The following is a 16,709-nucleotide window of genomic DNA, read 5'->3' on the forward strand; positions in this document are numbered from 1 at the left end:
TGTATTTTATTGTGAGCGAACAACACGTTTCGCCTGTAGCTTCCTCGGGTTCGCCCAGGAAGCTACAGGCGAAACGCAACTCACCTACAGAGCTATTAACCAGTGCTTTACTTATAAAACCAGTAGGCTATTATACAGTGTTTGGTCAATATACGCAGGCACACAACTTTTCTTCAAAATAAGATTTTATTGGTAATAAAAACAAGCAAGCAAAAGTTTGTGTGCCGTTCATTACTACATTCAAGTATAAAATCACATTTCTAATCATTCACATGCATTTCCCTTAATATCCATGAGATTGATTGCATTCACTTCGGTTGCAACGCCAAAACGATTGAGGAAAAACCCAACCCCTATAATGTTTATTCCGCAATAAATTAACCAGAATAATGTTATTTAAGTATTGACACTCAAATATTGACAATAGAAAGAAGAAAAAAAAGACAGCATGTATGATATAGTTCATTGTTGCCATTTCCCCCTGACAAAAAAAAAACTCTGTTTGGAAAGAACGAGTTCTAAGGCCCATTTTTAGCACTGTATTGGTTTGGCATCAGATCACTTAAATTGAGTGATTATAAATTGATATATTCAGGGTAAAACAACCTACGTTACAGTCTTTGGCATTCCTCTTAATCTACCATCTAGCTGTCTAACTTTTCCAGTTGAAACGTTTTCTAATTCAAAGTAGAAGGCAAGAAAAAGTATCAAGGAATAAAAAAAAAATTATTTCTTTTGAACTAAATGCAGTCAGCCGCTTGTGATTATGAAAAGTTCCCTGGAATGCAGAGTCATGGGTCGCGCTCAAGCCGACATGGATCTCATTACAGATAAACCAGTTACACAGCATTAAGGGTATACGACGAGAGAACAAGAACATATAAACAGCATGACAAAATAAGAAGAGTAGAAATGAATTCAACACACATACATATCGACAATGTTTCCCTTTAGACTATTTTGCTGTAATGTCTTTCAATCAAACTCAGCCAGATGAGCCTCGGAACCTAAACATATATCCGTCTCTACAGGTCATCGTCAGACTGTGAAAAGCTTGTTACTGCAGCTGAACCTGTTTGGCAAACGGTGGCGGACAGCAGTGGATTGACAACACAACTGCTTCAGTGTATCAGAGTCTTTGACAGTGCAGAAGCATGAACTACGTTTTAGCGGATGTATAGAGCCCAAACATGGCTTCTTTCTGTTATACATTGTAATGAATGTTGAATTGGTGCCCATGATTTGCTGCTCTGAGTGTAAAGCGATGTAACTAGCTAGTGGAAACATTTTTAAAGAGAATTCTGGTATTTTTAAAACCTTTTTTTTTTGTACACATTTTGGAGTCTAAATGTCTTATAGGTGCACATAGTTTGATTCACCTGACAGCTGGCAATCAAGCTGTATTGGCTACAACTGAACCAGATCAAACAAAGTGCCAACAAAACGTGTTTGTTTTTGCAGCTGACAGGCTCAGAGTGTTATTCTCAGTGTGTCTGTATTCACAGATATACCAGCAGAAACGGCGCTTACATTTCTCTTTTTAAAGCCACTGGACTCCATGGACAAAAACACTCATTTTACCTCGCAGCATTTCACAAGTATTGTGTTGGAATTAATCATTTAAAAACAGCCGCATCCCTCATATTTAGAAACAGGCTTAAAGGTCGAAGCACAGGTAGATCAGCAGCTCCCGTGTTCTTTACGGTAAAACTCACACTTTTGTCAATGGAGTCTGGTGTCACTGAGAACGACAATCTCAGCTCGTCAGCGCCCAAAACTCACACTTTTAGTGGCCGTACTTTGATGGTGACGCTTTAACCTAAAGGATTATGTTGCAGCCATCACGGCTTAGTTTCACTTCTGCTGGCTAAAGCAATCGACGGGAGCATCGATTGCTTTCAGCGTCTTTTTTGTTCCTATTAGTAATTAGGTTTCAAAATACCAAAATGTCTTTTAAAGTCGTTGCATGCAGCTTGAGCAGCAGCGCCCAAAGAGAGGAATATGTTGGTGAAATGTTTGTGTGGAAACATAAAGAAGAATAACTCTTATTCCTCTGGATCTGTTTTATACAGGCACTAGCAGTGGGATCACATCCCCCCCTCCCCCTTCATATTATCACTGATAGACCGTGAATTAAAAGTGCTTTTTTTTCAAATCTGTAGCATCGATGCCTCAGTCGAGTGTGTTTAAGGTTTATATTTAGAATTTGTTCCAATTTATTTGAACTGCTTATGCACCGAATAACGAGAGCGATGCCAGATTGAACTTAAAATAGTCACAACTTCAGTGCAGACATCGCTCTGAAAACCCTTTTAATTTAGGTCTTACAAATGCAAAGACTAACGGAACCAGGCTGCTTCAAGAATCATACCGCAGGGTCAGGCTGAGATACCTTCATTAACATCATCCCTGGGTGATATATCCAGCTGTGGAGGGCTAAACGACACATCCAGCTGTGCCCTCCCCTCGTCCTCCTCACCAGCCTCACATCAGATGCTGTCGTAGTCCGATTCTCGCCTGGTGGACTCGGCCATCGCCTCAGCCATGAAGAAAGTCATGGAGCCCAGGAAACCCATCACGACCAGGATGAGGAGCTGCCAGTGGAGCAGCAGGTAGTTACTGTAGAAGAAGGCCAGAGCGGCCATGATGGACTGGACAGAGGAGAAAACAATACGTTTTAATAAACTTTTAACGGGACACATTTAAAGAGATCTCTGTAGCTGCAAATGTCTGTATACACTCCAAATTTCTTCTCACACATGGCGATGTTCTGAACTCATTGTAGGGACTCTGGTCTCAAACTCACCTGTATGAACTTGAAGACAGCGAACGCGGGGGCGCTGTTGTCGCGGAACATGAAGCCGATGATGCTCAGCAGCTGAGTGTTGAAGCAGCTGTCGCCCAAACCGAGCAGGAAGCTGCAGAGCATCGCCACTGGCACACTGAGCAGAAACACAAACATGTAACAGTTTAAAACACCTCACCAAGCCCCATTACCTGGGCCTACACTGTCCAACTAGTATGATTATTAGTACATAGTAAGTTATGTAAAAACATTTTTGTTAATTTTAAAATGTTTCAATTTGACAGATTTGATTGCTGCCCTTAGGATTTATAATCTATCTTAGACCTTTCAGCTCTAAATAACAACTGATTGTAAAACATTGCTGGAAAAAAAACTGCGAGGAGGAGATAAAGTAGCAGAAATTTTGGCTGGAAGGATCCAGTCTGAAAAATAAGTAAATCTGAAAAATTAAACAACCAATCAGGGTCAGCTTGCACAAAACTAGTCACAGTGACTCTGTACAAACTTTGCATCATGGAGCTTGTACTTAACGGCACACACCAGTTGCTGCTTTTAATGCTTTCCCTTTTATTTTATTTTATTTTTTACTTTATTGGGATGTACACGAGCCCCTCACTGCGGTCCTCATACCTGGGCGTGATGTAGGCCTGCAGTTCTGTTCCCGCTTCTGGAGCCAGAGGAGCGTCGCTGGCTATGTTGAGAAAAATCAAGTAAAAGGCAATGAAGTGGGTGATGAGCCCGAGCAGCACCACAGGGTTTCTTCCAAACCGGTTCCACTTGTTGAGCATCCCAAACACGCCCCCTCCTGGCCAGACAGAGCAAAGAAAGCAAAGGAATTAATTAAAGACGTTTCGGCCCTGTGCTTTTATCTACAGACGTCGTAAATCACCATTTTTTTTTTTTAAAGTTGCACATTAAGGCAGACTTACCTAAAATCTCGCCAATTCCGATGAAGATTCCAGAGATGCCGATCAAACTCTTGGCGTCTTGGCCGAACCGAGTCATGGCTCCTATACACGTCCCGTACACCCCGCTGTAAAAAGTGAGTTCCAAGCCTGAAGAGTAGACACACTCATCAGCATCAGAAAACTTCCTTTGAAAACATTTGAGTTTGACCTCTAGGCATCTTTTTTTTTCTCATTTCACCCACCTGTGTATCCTATTGACAGGCTCAGCATCAGCATCTCCTTGGTGACAAACATTTTGCATGCTTTGACTGCAAAAAGAAGAAAGAAACAAGACAATCGTGGATGTTAACAGATGATGAGGCACTAAGGGGTAAAAGGTATTTACAGTACTGAAAACCTTAAGGCCTTTTTAAGTGTACGTTGGAGTCTAAATCACCGAAATTAAGAAAAAGTTTTCAGATTGCACGAGTTAGTATAGATCAGCTAAATACTGTGAGATGGGCTTTTAATGGCTGCAACGTAATCTTTAGGGGTAAAATTATCTTTGGACGCTCTAAGAGGACATTCATCCATACAGTTTATTTACTCCATTACAAGTTATTTCAGTTGTTTTCTTAAGATCTTGACATGTTGTTCTGGTTGTCTGATAACTCAGCTGGTTATCCCATTATAAAATAAAAATTCAGCTCAGTATCTCGAGATATCTAATCTTGTTTTCTCATGATAACTAAATCATTTTCTGGCAGTCTAGAAAAGAAACAATTGGCTGCTCACTGTGGTAGAGCAGGACAAGCCATTGCCAGCACTAATGAGGTAAGTTAAGAATATATCTGTGTTTGTTTTGTGCTTCTGCAACTGCGGGGATAAGAGGAAAAAGATTTGGAAACACTCCCAAATAAAATGCATGGAAGCATGTCTGCCTACCGGAGCTATTCCAGAACTTTTAGAAGTATTGAAAAATATGACTTGGCTTTAAAAAATACTCGATTTGCAGCCATAACGGGGAAGTTATTTAGGTCGACTTACCAAAAGCGTCCAGAGCTTGTGAACAGAGGCCAACGTGTGCCGAGCTGCGAAGAGAAGGATGGGAGTTTAAAAAAAAAACATGACGACACAACCATGTGGACCTTTTTGTCTCAAAGCAACTTGTACCTCGTCCTTCTACTCGCTCGGGTTTTAACTTTAACTACATCCCTGAAGTGGACTTGGTTTCCATGCCGACTGTTTCTCAGCCATTTCAAAAGAGAAATGTGGAAAACACAACAAAGGATAGCATTTACAGTGAAAGGTCACCTGTCTCATCCAACACTGCTCCACAAAAAAAAAAAAAAAAAGTACCTTTCCTACTCTGGGGTGGGATGACCGAGGCTCCCATCTATCTTGAAAGGAAACATTTTCCAGGACATTTCAAGGGAACTTTCCACGATCTATGTGGAAGTTAAATCATGTCCAGCTACTTCATGCTGAAGTGGAAAGTCAGAGGCTGTTCCAGGGACACCCCCTCGTCATTTTGGCTCCACTAACAATAGCCATGAGAAAATAAATATCCCCATAAATATCCCTAATTTGCCACTTCCCGGGTCAATATGCAGTGAATTATCTAACACCTCTGCTGGTCTGAACTTTTCCTGGATCCCCAGATACCACTGAGAGCCACTCTCCCCAAATCATTCCTCACTGGAACAAAACTGATGATTCATCAAACACAAGAGCGCCTTCAACAGAACCAATCACCACGCTGACTCCATGCAGCTCATTTTACCCAGCAAGTGAACAAGTGAACACATCGTAGCCTCTGGTGGAGCAGCAAAGGGGCACAGAGACTGAAAAGGCGTCCCCCTTGTGGACTTTTAGGGTAATCCCAGTATTTTAAAAACCTCACTTTTAGAGTTTGGGTCCAAAGGAATTATAGGTTCAAAAATATGTATGAATATGATGTACTGTGAACCTTGGGGCTAAACGTGCCACATGGCGGGCTCATATTGTTATTTTTAATCATCTTTTCTTGTTGTTTTTTTTTTTTGTTGGGGGGGGGATCCCTATGAGGATATTAGGACAGGAAAATATGACTACCATTATTAGGCATGAAATACTAACTGTAAAAGTTTGAGTACAACCGTACTGTATCGTCACACTGGGTCCCAACTACTAGCCTCTAAAATGCTGTGTAATGCTAACTCATTGAGGCAGTAGCAGCCTTCTTCTTCTTCTTCTTCTTCTCCTTATTATTATTAGTAGTACGGTAGAAGTAGCTGTAGTAGTAGTTGTTGTTGTAACAGTCATTTGTTCACTCATAAACAGTCACAATACACATTTTCAGCTGAGCTGCACTGTTCAACCCTTCTCAACTGTCCGACTCTCCATCACATGCTGTCTCTGTGTGTGTGTGTGTGTGTGTGTGAAGAACATGCAGGAATGCAGTGGGATCAGACGTGAATTGTCCCGGTTGGTTCTGTCATTAATTAAACGATTACGAGGAAGAGAAATGTACATCCTGTTAGAGATCAACCTGAGATCAAAAGAGATTTCAACAGAAGCTGACTTCTCACACCCTTCTTTAAAAAATATATTTAAAGTTCCTCCTGTATCTAAACGCTCTGTCATCCTTCCTGGCAGGGTGTATTGAGCGAGTGGTTGAGTGAGACAGAGAGAAATGAGGGAGAGAGAGAGAACAGTTAAGGAGAGCTGGGGAAGTTGCTTATATTTTAAGTTATTTATATGAACATGGGGATAATGATAATACGCCAAAAATACAGAATGAAAAGACTGGGCATGAGTCCTAAACCTCCGAGTCCGAGTCAGGTCTGAAGTCTTTAAGGGGCAAGTCTAAGTCAGGTCTCAAGTCACAGTTTTGTGTGACTCAAGTCCAAGTCTGAAACTCAAGTCGCCACCTCTGGTAGATATCCATTGATCAGTTTTACCCTCAAGGATTACAGCCACCTGCTTCTTATAGAATGAGACATTATAATGATGTACGTCGGTTTTATATCCTCGTGAATATTAAGAACTGATTGTGTGTTAAAATCTCTTTATGTTTTTATTTGAACATATGTTCAGATATCATTTTCAGTGATTTTTAAATGTTCTATTTTAGTGTTTCTTTTCTTTCCTCAGTCATGATGCTTTTGATGTCTTGTGTGAAACACTTTGAATTGCCTTGTTGTTGAAATGTGCTGTAGAAATAAACTTGCCTTGCCTTATGTCTGAGAATAACAAGCATAACAACGTGTAATACAAATCGATTGTTATTATCGCAATAAGGCAAGCTTTCCAGGGATGATAAGTATTAGACTTTAAGTTTGACTTCCTGATTTTCCTGTATTTCTAGACATTAGAGTCAGTGTGTTGATGCTGCCTGAGGAGCGCCAGTGTGCATGTTTCACCCAGAGAGACACATTAACTCTTTTACAGAAACCTGATATCAATTTAGTTGGACATTTAAAACCCTTCGATTAACAATCATCTCCAGGAATGTTTCATAAAAGTGGTCCTTTCCCAGGATTCTTCCATAACCTTTTGTCACATACAGTGAAAAAAACCCCACAGTGAAAGTTCTTGGTAGTGCTCACCTAACTGTTGAGCTGCTTTCTATGGATTCCCCCTGCAGCAGCGCCTCTGACGCCTCGGAGGGAGCGGGGTCGGGGTCAGGGTCAGGCCTCCGGATCAGGAAGAAGAGGAAGCAACCCACCAGACTGATCACGGTGAGGGAGATGAACACGGTCTGACGGTCCTTGTCTGAGACACACAACGTGTGAGTCACATGCTTAAAATGAAACTCCTTATGAGAAGTCCGCATGGGGACCAAACTCTAGGAATAGCACGAAACACACAAGGCAGAGATTTTGTTTTTCTTTTCTTTTTTTTTTTAAATAAACCCGGCGTGCTTCTTACCCGTTATGTGGACGTGTCCATGCCAGGCACAGTATATGTAGAGATTTCCAAAGAATAAACTGCAGGGAAATCATTTTGTAATTAAAAAACTGAAGAAGGCCACAAAAAAAAAAAACACAGAGCTTATAAATCTTGTTTCCATTCAGGTGCATGAAAGTCTCACCTGAACTGCAGCAGCGCCCAAAAGATGCCACTATTTCTACCAATCGTAGTATCGGTAGAGTTTATTGCCAGCACGTTTCCCTGAGCCGTCCACAAGACTTAAACACACAGAGAGGAGCAAGATGAGAAAACATGAAGATAAAGACGACTTTTAGAAGCGTAAGATCGCGGTCATTAGATAACATGTCTGTACCTGCTGCTCCTATTCCAACAAGCACAGACGCCGTGTAGAAGCTCCAGGTGTACGGGTATATAAACATAGCAATGTAGCCGCTGCAAACACAACATTTCAGAACCCATAAGAAGCTGGAATATGCCTGAAAAACACAAGTTAGAAGCTTACTTAAGTCTCTGGAAACTTACCTGTACAAGAGCCCACTGAAGAACATCGATAGCTGCGGCCCGATGACAGTCACCACTGATGGAGCGATCAGGTTAGATGCAGAGAAAACTCCATATATGATGGCCATGCTGCAAAGGACAGATGGCTGCACAGTTAATATTTTAGTAAATTACACAACCATTGATGTATGTTTGGGGCATATTTATCCCACATCTTTCAAAGATGTCCCATTTTTTGAAAGAGATTGTTGCATTTTTTAACCTGTGTCATATTTTTGTTTACATAGTTTAGGGCTTTATTGATTCATTAGATGCAAAAAGTTTAAGAATAGCTGCTGTTGAATACGTCAGCTGGCGGTTATAACAGGCTGTAATGACTGCACTATATTTCTTTGAGGGTCATTTTCTTTATTGAAGTATGTCCACTCAGGGTGTTTGTTTTTACCAACCACATGTCCACATTGGTTTTCTCAGTTATTGCTTTTAACACTCCTAAAACTTCCTGACAGTAAAAACAACGGGAGGGATCAGAGGTAAACAAGAGACTCCAGAGTCCTGCGAGGTTAAAAATAAATATTTGGTTGATTTTTAGAAAGACGTGTTACAGCAGTTTTAAAATAATCTTCTCTCTTCTAGTATGTTGTCAGAAACTTAGAATCTGAGCTTGTCAATCATTAAAACAAAACACTTTTAGTGGTCAGTGTCCCCGAAGATTACACTGCAGTCATTACAACCCATTTTGTTAAAGAAGAAAGAGGCAGCAATTCCAGGAAGCAAATCCAAAACTTTTCCCCTCTTTCAGTCCTTTACACCCAAAAACGTGAAGAAAAAAAATAGGGTGAAACTTTAACAACACAGAGGAATTTTCGTTTTAATGAAAAGATTGAATTCATGTTGGATGCTTCCTTGTAGGCGGAGTCACTGCAAAATTAACTCAGAGCAAACTTTGTTCCCTAAAGTGGTTAACCTAAAATTGAATTATCCTTCAAGATGTCGTGCTGGGAATGACTTTGAATCAGCTGGTTGAGCTGAGCCTGATATCTGTGCAGATAATGTGTACTGGGACATCTGCAGTGTAGACTACATATGCACAGTATGTATGGCTGTAAGAGTGGCAGCGCTTCACCTTGTGTATCCACTCCCATGGAACTCCGTGCTGTTGAAGCTCTTGATAACTGTTTGCTGTAAGAAATTAGGAACTTATCACACTGATGACTGATTATATGATCTGAAGTTACGTGTGATCAATCTGGAATACCTACCTCTATATTGCCACATGTTTGAAACGCCGTAAACATGAACATAAAGCCGAAGCCCAGGATAATGATGTTCAACAGCTTCTTGCCCTCTGGACCCATTTTGAGGGATATTTGTAAAAGTCCTTGAGGAAGTGAACACAAAAAGAAATTCAAAGTGACCCGCCCCTCTCTGGATAGAATAAAGGGAGTACAAATGAAGACAGCATGTGACACTAGGACAGCATTATTCACTCACTGCAACCCATTACAAAAGAAATCATTTTTGCAAACTTCATTCATTAGATCTATTATTTTATCCCAAATGCAACTGCATGTAAAATACAGTGACAAGTCACACAAGCTACTTGACATTATTAATTTGACAGTGCACATATACAGTTTATATTCGGCATACAATAAATCTAAACACATCAAGTAATGTATTTACCTAATTTAAGAATGGTTTTCAACGTCAGCAATGAGATTGTTGATGAGTTTTGTTGGGAAATGTACAAAGATTGCTTTAAGAGAAGTGATTCAGGTTACAACACCCAATAAACAAATGAGAAATGACTGACATGTTTTTAAACTGTGTTTGTCTTTATGCTGTTTTCAAAGATATGATTGCTTAATTACAAAGCAAGAAGTGTCAGTATTTAAAGTGAAACTTTGACTGAGACATGGCACAGCAAACAACTTACCAACAATGCTGAAGCTATTTAGCTAAGCCCTGTGGCTGCTCCTCTTTGTGTCCAGGCTCAGTCTGTTATTGGTGACATAGTTCGGTCTTTGCAGCACGTCCGTTGTCCTTAAAACATCATGTTCTTCATGTGGTTCCTAAACTAAGTTGGACTCAAATGTTTCCGTCGTGTAAATTCTCCAAAATACTTTCTCAGTACCGGTGAGGCTTACTTCACCCCAAAGTGGGAAAGGGCTGTCATGTGAATGAAATCAGCTGACTAGTAGAGCTGTAACTATGTATGTAGCATCAAACCGCCGATTTATAAACGCTCTACACAGAGGAAACTCACCAACACGCATGCGCTTTAACCAGTCCAGTTGTTTTTTTCTTTGATTTCGAAAACTAGTTTTCACTTCCGGTTCAGGAGTTTGGCTATTGCACGTCTTTCTAATTCAAGTGCCAATAAAACTAATTGCCAACAAATTTGATAACTTTTAAATAAGCTTTATTCGTCTTGTATTAAAAATACGCAGAACCTTTGCTTATTTTTTGATTAACGCTAGCGACTGTGCATGTCAAACTACTTCCGGTTTGGATTTAAACATAGTCTGAATATAACAACGTGTTTTTGTTTTTTTTAAAGCGCGGTTGTGGATACGAAATATCAAATCGTTTACACGTGTAAAAATAGTATTTATGTTTCCTTTTTTAAATTGTATATATATTTTTTAAATGTTGGGGTTTCGCGCGTTTATGTGTATATTAAACAACAACAACACTTCCACTAGGGGGCGCCGTTGCGGGTAGTATATTAAAGAGAAGCGCCACATTTCCAACAGAAGAAGACGCTTCCCTTGACTGGTTTGGCTGGTTTCGGGGAAGTTGGAAACGACGTGGACGGAGTTGCGAATGAAGAAGTCGTTTAATCTTATGATCGTGCATCCTGAAGAAAACCCACCAGAGAAGTAAAATCTTAATTAAGTCGCGCGGTTGAGTGTTGCTTGTGAGTTTTTTTTTTTTTTACAACTATAACGGCTGGATTGTTGCGAGAATTCAAAGTGTTTAGAGGAAGGCTCTCGGGCCTAACAAGCTAATCACAATGAGTTACGGTAGGCCTCCGCCAGACGTTGACGGCATGACTTCCCTCAAAGTGGACAACCTCACGTACCGAACATCACCGGAAACCCTCAGAAGTGTGTTTGAGGATTACGGTCGGGTCGGGGACGTCTACATCCCCCGCGACCGATACACGAAAGAAAGTCGCGGTTTCGCGTTCGTGCGGTTCCACGACAAACGCGACGCGGAGGATGCAATGGACGCCATGGACGGCGCGCTCCTAGATGGGAGGGAACTGCGTGTTCAGATGGCCCGATATGGAAGACCCCCTGATTCCCACTCCGGTAGTGGCGGCGGCGGCGGAGGTGGAGGTGGTGGTGGTGGAGGAAGGCGAGGTGGGCCGCCCAGGAGACAAGGTGGCTATGGACGCCGGAGCAGGAGGTGAGAATTAGCGCGAAACTGCAAGCCATGTATCCCCATTTTGGATTTATGTACGCAGTTAGTTCCTTGTCTACTCAGAAGATCTGAAGAGTGGCCGCGGTGCGTTGATAAAACGCGACTCCTCAAAATAATTTTTATTTTATTGTGTTTTTTTTTTAATTTATTTATTTTATTTTTTTCTTGCTGAAAACTTTACTCATGCATAAAGTTATTTTGCTAATGAATTTACCGCGTAAAGCACGATTGCTAAAAAATATAAATAAAAACTGCTCTAACCGGAACAATCCACTGAGACATACACGTGTTTCAGATGTGGATTCTTTTTTTTTAAATGTAAGAGCATTACATATTAACAGATTACTTGTATATTGTCTACTATATCGTATTATTTAATTGTATTTCTTATTTGAATATTTGGTTTTAGTATTTGTATATTTCTGATATTCGGCATCTATAGGCTTGCTCCAACAATATTTCATTGTACTTGTACAGTGATAATAACCATATCTTATTTAAAATTGTGTGTGTATATATATATAAAATGTAATGCATATTTAAAGAAAATGCTTTTAACGTGGGGTGTATATTTTATTTGTTTATGTAATCTTTGCAACCCCGATAAATCCATTCTGTATCAACTGCATTACGAAGGACTGTTTTCCTATTCTTAGTGCCTTTTTTAAATTTTTTAAAATGACAACTCACCCACTGATTGTATCCAGCTCTTCCCGCAGCCCGAGACGCAGAAGGCGCAGCAGGTCCCGCAGCAGGAGCCGCTCTCGCTCCCGGAGCCGATCCCGCCACAGCCGATCCAGGTCCCGGTCCTACTCCCGATCCAAGTCCCACTCTCCCAAGACCAAGAAGCCCAAGGCAAAGTCCCATTCTCGTTCCAGATCTAGATCCAGATCCCCGTCCAAATCCAAGTCCAAATCCAAGTCCAGGTCCAGAAGCCGTACCCCAGCCTCCAAAAGAGGCTCCAGGTCAAGATCTAAAAGCCAGCCCAAGTCCGCGGCAGAGAATGGAGGAGAAACCCCGTAGATCTCGCCACGCCAGCAACAGGTGAGGTTCTGAGAAGATGTTCATGTAACACAACGGAGGAGATTTTAAGTTTTACATGTTAGTTCCAATTATCTTTTTCAAACTTACCAAAAAAAAAAAAAAAAAACAAGTCCCTCTAATAGCCAGTTCAGCAAGTACTCCCAACAACATTTGAAGTCTATTTTTCATCTGGATAAGTTGGTGCTCAAACATAAAGATTATGCCCTATGAACGATCCCACATTCATACATTACCTTTTCTACCTGGTGTTCAAGCTCATATTTTAAAATACTACTTTTTTTTTTAAGCACAGTTCTTACAGTAAATCAAATCTGGAACTCTTTCCTTCCAAAGCTGCAGCATCCTGTTTGCTAAAGAGGAGTTTGAGCTGAGCTGAGGCAGTGTGAGCAGTTAGGTGTGTGGTGAGCTGCCCCGGGGCTGCCTGCTCCTGCTGGTGAGGGTTTCTGTTGCAGAAGGGTGGAGACCTGTCAGGGTTGGGGTTTGGTGTTGAGGTACGTCTGCCTGTTCACCACTGGACATTAAACTGTCCGCCAGGTCAGATCCCCAGCCAGGTGCTGGAGGGGCTCCGAGGTTTGTCCGACTTTGCCACCATGTAAGTCCCATGCTGTTTGTTTAGTTGAACCTTTTTAGCCACATTTATTCTCATTACACATTTTCATTTGGCCAGTTCAGAGAATGTGTTGAGGCAGAGTATAGTGGGATCAGACAGGAGGCTTTCTCTGTCCAGTTACACATTAAGGAGCATTCCTACATATATATATATATATATATATATATTTTATTTATTTTTAAACTAGTTTATTTGAATCAGGGACAATGTACAAAATAACCCAAGTCTCAGAAGAGAAAAGATGCATTCTACTTTAGCTAACTAGCTAATTTCCATCTGTTGTCACAGGACAGATGAAAGGTTTCCTAGCCACTAATTTCCCCTTAATCTATAGTTAAAACAGTCAAAATTTAGCAGGATCCCAGCAACTGAGGGTAAACAAGGTGAAATAAGTTTGCCTAGTGTGGCTAATCAGCAGTGCTAGCACCAGCAGCCTTTTTGTCTTCCTTCAGGTTAACGTCCACATTCTTGTGTTGGATACACATTGCTCTGGACAAGTGGTTATATTCCAGTTTAACCCGACACATCCTACATCCAATCTAACCTCCATTTTCTAGATCTGAATACCGCCAAACCTTTTTGTGCTACATCAGCCCACTGTGCTTGTTTACATCAGGGTGGTATAGCTTGATGGCTGTAGCCATTAAATAGTTAGCGCTGTGGTGGGTGGCTGCATTCTAGCTTAGAAACAACACTGAACCAACCAGGATTGTAGGCCTGACTTATTAAAATATAAATAATTAGTTCAACAAAGTAATTCTTGAGCAGACGAGCGAGGGTGATGTGTGTTGACTCTTTAGTTAACAGCGCACATCCACATCAGTCACAGCTCTACAGTCCCAAAAAGTTTCTGAGTTTCACCAGCAGATGTCAAGTCTTTGCAACCTTATATTTCCTGTTGCGCTCTACTGCCCTATCAATAAAGGCTTCATATGCCTCAAATACCTTTTTTATTAAAAGCTGCCGATCTCTCTGCCTCAATTAAAAATTCTCACCTTTTTCTGTTTGGACAGTTTTCAGGCGAATACTTCGGATGTTCAAGACCGGAATCCAACGCAAGCATCAGTGTCCTGCTGTAAAAGGTTTTTATTTTGTCTTTCATGCTTTGGTTTTGTTTAATTTTCTTTTGCCACAAAAGGCTTTTTTTGTTCTTTCTTTTTTAATTCATCAATGTGCTGTGATGTTTATTTCTTTTCATGGATTGTTTGATTTTAAAGCATCTGGTCCAATGTGGAGGGAAGTTTCAGTTCTGCAACGATAAAAACAGGATAATAAGGGGTGCAAGTCTCAGCTTTTCTTTTGAAGTTCTTCTCACCTCATGGCCTGTATCAAGAAGCGAGCAATGTAGTCAAACCTTATGTGCTTCTTCTAAACGTCACGTCGAGTCTGTAATGACTGTGGCCACTAACTGACTCAGTACAGTGATGTTCACATACAGAGGTGGACTCATTTGGCCAGTCAAATGTATGAATGATTTAACCTGTAATAACACCAAAAGTCTGCTTATTTTCACCGTGCGCTACCTACTTTCACGTTGACTATTTCTAATACAACCTTGAGAAGCTAATCAATAGCCCGTAACACACATGAACTCCTTACTTTTTGTCTTGGATAATTTCAGGCCCTTGTGTTTTTGGGAGCCTTTCACACGTGATCCTCACAGCGGTAGATTTGTGTCGGAACAACCGCCCACAAAACACTTCAAATTTAGGTGCAGCAGAGCTTTTATTGTTTAAATCACAACATGTACACGCATGTTTCCACAACAGTGGGGGAAAAAATGATAAATAATCAGGCGAGCAGGGACGCTCCATTTTTGAGTGAACGTCATCACCCCGCCTGCTCGTTTGAAGTGATTTCATAGTACCAGATCTAACGTTGACATTTAGCAAGGCGGCTGGCAGGTATAAAAGTCCTCGTGAAGTCATGGTGTAACTGCTTTTAGATCACATGCACCCTAACCTGGAGATGTTGAGAAATTTTCACCAGAGTAGTGCATGTGTGAAAGGGGCTAAAGACAGTCTTTAGCAACCCAGCGTGTCATACGTTTTCCTGCTTTGGCTCAAAGAATTTGACTAATAAAAATCAAAACCATTTTACATGTTTCCCTGGCTAATTTCTACTTTTGTTCTTTTGCATGTAACCCTACATGTAAAGTCATTGCTTTACTGCTTTTAAAACCATATTTTACTGTTAAGGTCTCAATGTAAGCAAACCCTAAAGACATTTCATCTTGTATTTCATTCACATCAGCCATTGTGTGTCGTTAGTGAGTCAACTTTAATACCAAAAAGCCTTGGGATTAGCATAAAGTAAATTGGTCATGACGTTAATCTCACTAAGTGATACAGGCCCAACACATCAGGGTGGTTTTCCTCATTTGTTGTTTATTTCTTGTTCAAAATGACATTTAAAAAAAACCAAACATCCAAAGTGATATAATCCAGTTAAAGTTGTTTAAATTGTGACTCTAAAGCAGTGCCGATCATCAAACTGAATTAATCCTCTTTAAAAATGTCACCTGCTCCATTTCCACTCATTGATTTCGGCTGTTCAGGGTTTTCCTTTGTTTGCCAAGACCTCCGATCATTTTCCCCCTCCTGTGGTAAATGTCTTAAATGTAACTGCTGATGGTTAAAAACACAATGAAACAACTGCAATAAAGCATTTAAGAAATCCTGTGAGGACATCAGACATTTTGAAGCATCTTCTAAAGTCATTTAATTTGACAGGTTCACTCAACCCTGGACCTTTCTTTTATTTTGTATTTTTCCCCTTTTTATAAAGTTTTTTTTTTTTTTTTTGATCCTAATCTTGCTTGTATTGTTTCTTTGTGCACTAGGCGCAGTTGTGTAGCAGATGGGTTTTGCTGGTTAGCTGTTGAGGTTGCGTGTTGCTCTGCTGAGTGCTCGGGGGTTTCCGGTATTCTCCAGAAAGCTCCTGTGACTACCAGCCGTATGCTCGCTACACTCTCAACCCTCTGTACCATGAAATGTTTCCCCCCACGTGGTCATGGATGACAAATGTGACTTTCATTAAAGATTTTGGTGTTTTGTCTAAAATGGACTCCGGCCTTTCATTGAACCTTGTATACATTTGTGTTTTGTTTTTTTTAAGTTAAAGACAGTTTACGAAGTATCACTGAATCCTAAAGGATTAAAACTATCAGGTTGTTCAAAAGGGGGAAAAATTGATAAAGTAGTCTAATTGGATCTGGTAATCTAATTGTCTTTATCTGGATAGAATCTCCAGTTCTCAAAACATTTTGAGTAATCTTGGGTAAATTTGGATCTAGATTATCCTGAGCCCACTAGGGGGGTGAATACAGACCAGATAACGGGGGGCAAAATGAGAATTTTCCAATTTTTTTGCATTGGTGTATTTTTCAGACTTATTAAACATTTTCTTGCATCAGTAACGAATCGGATAAGGTTCACATTAGGGTTAATTATTTGAACAAAAGAGGAACAGTCATATGTACTGTAATAAAACAATGTTTTTATTTTAGGTTGAC

The 16,709-nt window shown here is 40.5% G+C and overlaps 2 protein-coding genes across 7 annotated transcripts; one reads left to right on the forward strand and one right to left on the reverse strand.

Moving 5' to 3' along the window:
* Window positions 1-167: 167 nt before the first annotated feature.
* mfsd11 (major facilitator superfamily domain containing 11) lies at window positions 168-10,338 on the reverse strand. Of its 2 annotated transcripts, none has more exons than XM_061065851.1 (14): window positions 10,045-10,338; window positions 9,372-9,490; window positions 9,236-9,291; window positions 8,131-8,238; window positions 7,961-8,040; window positions 7,769-7,865; window positions 7,606-7,664; window positions 7,284-7,449; window positions 4,741-4,784; window positions 3,957-4,022; window positions 3,736-3,861; window positions 3,437-3,611; window positions 2,807-2,942; window positions 168-2,651 (listed from the first exon to the last, which is right to left on the reverse strand). In XM_061065851.1, exons 2-14 carry the CDS (start codon window positions 9,465-9,467, stop codon window positions 2,490-2,492), a joined length of 1,371 nt encoding a protein of 456 aa, XP_060921834.1. In that variant the 5' UTR covers window positions 9,468-9,490; window positions 10,045-10,338; the 3' UTR covers window positions 168-2,489. The 2 variants fall into 2 exon arrangements, with proteins under 2 accessions (XP_060921834.1, XP_060921835.1); XM_061065852.1 differs by having other exon boundaries at window positions 10,042-10,338.
* Window positions 10,339-10,854: 516 nt separating this feature from the next.
* Window positions 10,855-16,257, forward strand: srsf2b (serine and arginine rich splicing factor 2b). 5 transcript variants are annotated; one of them, XM_061027410.1, is made up of 5 exons: window positions 10,855-11,526; window positions 12,249-12,585; window positions 12,919-13,177; window positions 14,209-14,277; window positions 16,038-16,257. In XM_061027410.1, the coding sequence occupies exons 1-2, from the start codon at window positions 11,129-11,131 to the stop codon at window positions 12,562-12,564; spliced, it is 714 nt and encodes a 237-aa protein (XP_060883393.1). In that variant the 5' UTR covers window positions 10,855-11,128; the 3' UTR covers window positions 12,565-12,585; window positions 12,919-13,177; window positions 14,209-14,277; window positions 16,038-16,257. The 5 variants fall into 5 exon arrangements, with proteins under 5 accessions (XP_060883393.1, XP_060883391.1, XP_060883392.1 ...); XM_061027408.1 differs by lacking the exon at window positions 16,038-16,257 and adding an exon at window positions 14,996-15,981 and having other exon boundaries at window positions 14,209-14,951; XM_061027409.1 differs by lacking the exon at window positions 12,919-13,177 and having other exon boundaries at window positions 10,856-11,526.
* Window positions 16,258-16,709: the final 452 nt, after the last annotated feature.

Source organism: Labrus mixtus, chromosome 20, assembly GCF_963584025.1.
Source record: "Labrus mixtus chromosome 20, fLabMix1.1, whole genome shotgun sequence".
NCBI lineage: Eukaryota > Metazoa > Chordata > Actinopteri > Labriformes > Labridae > Labrus > Labrus mixtus.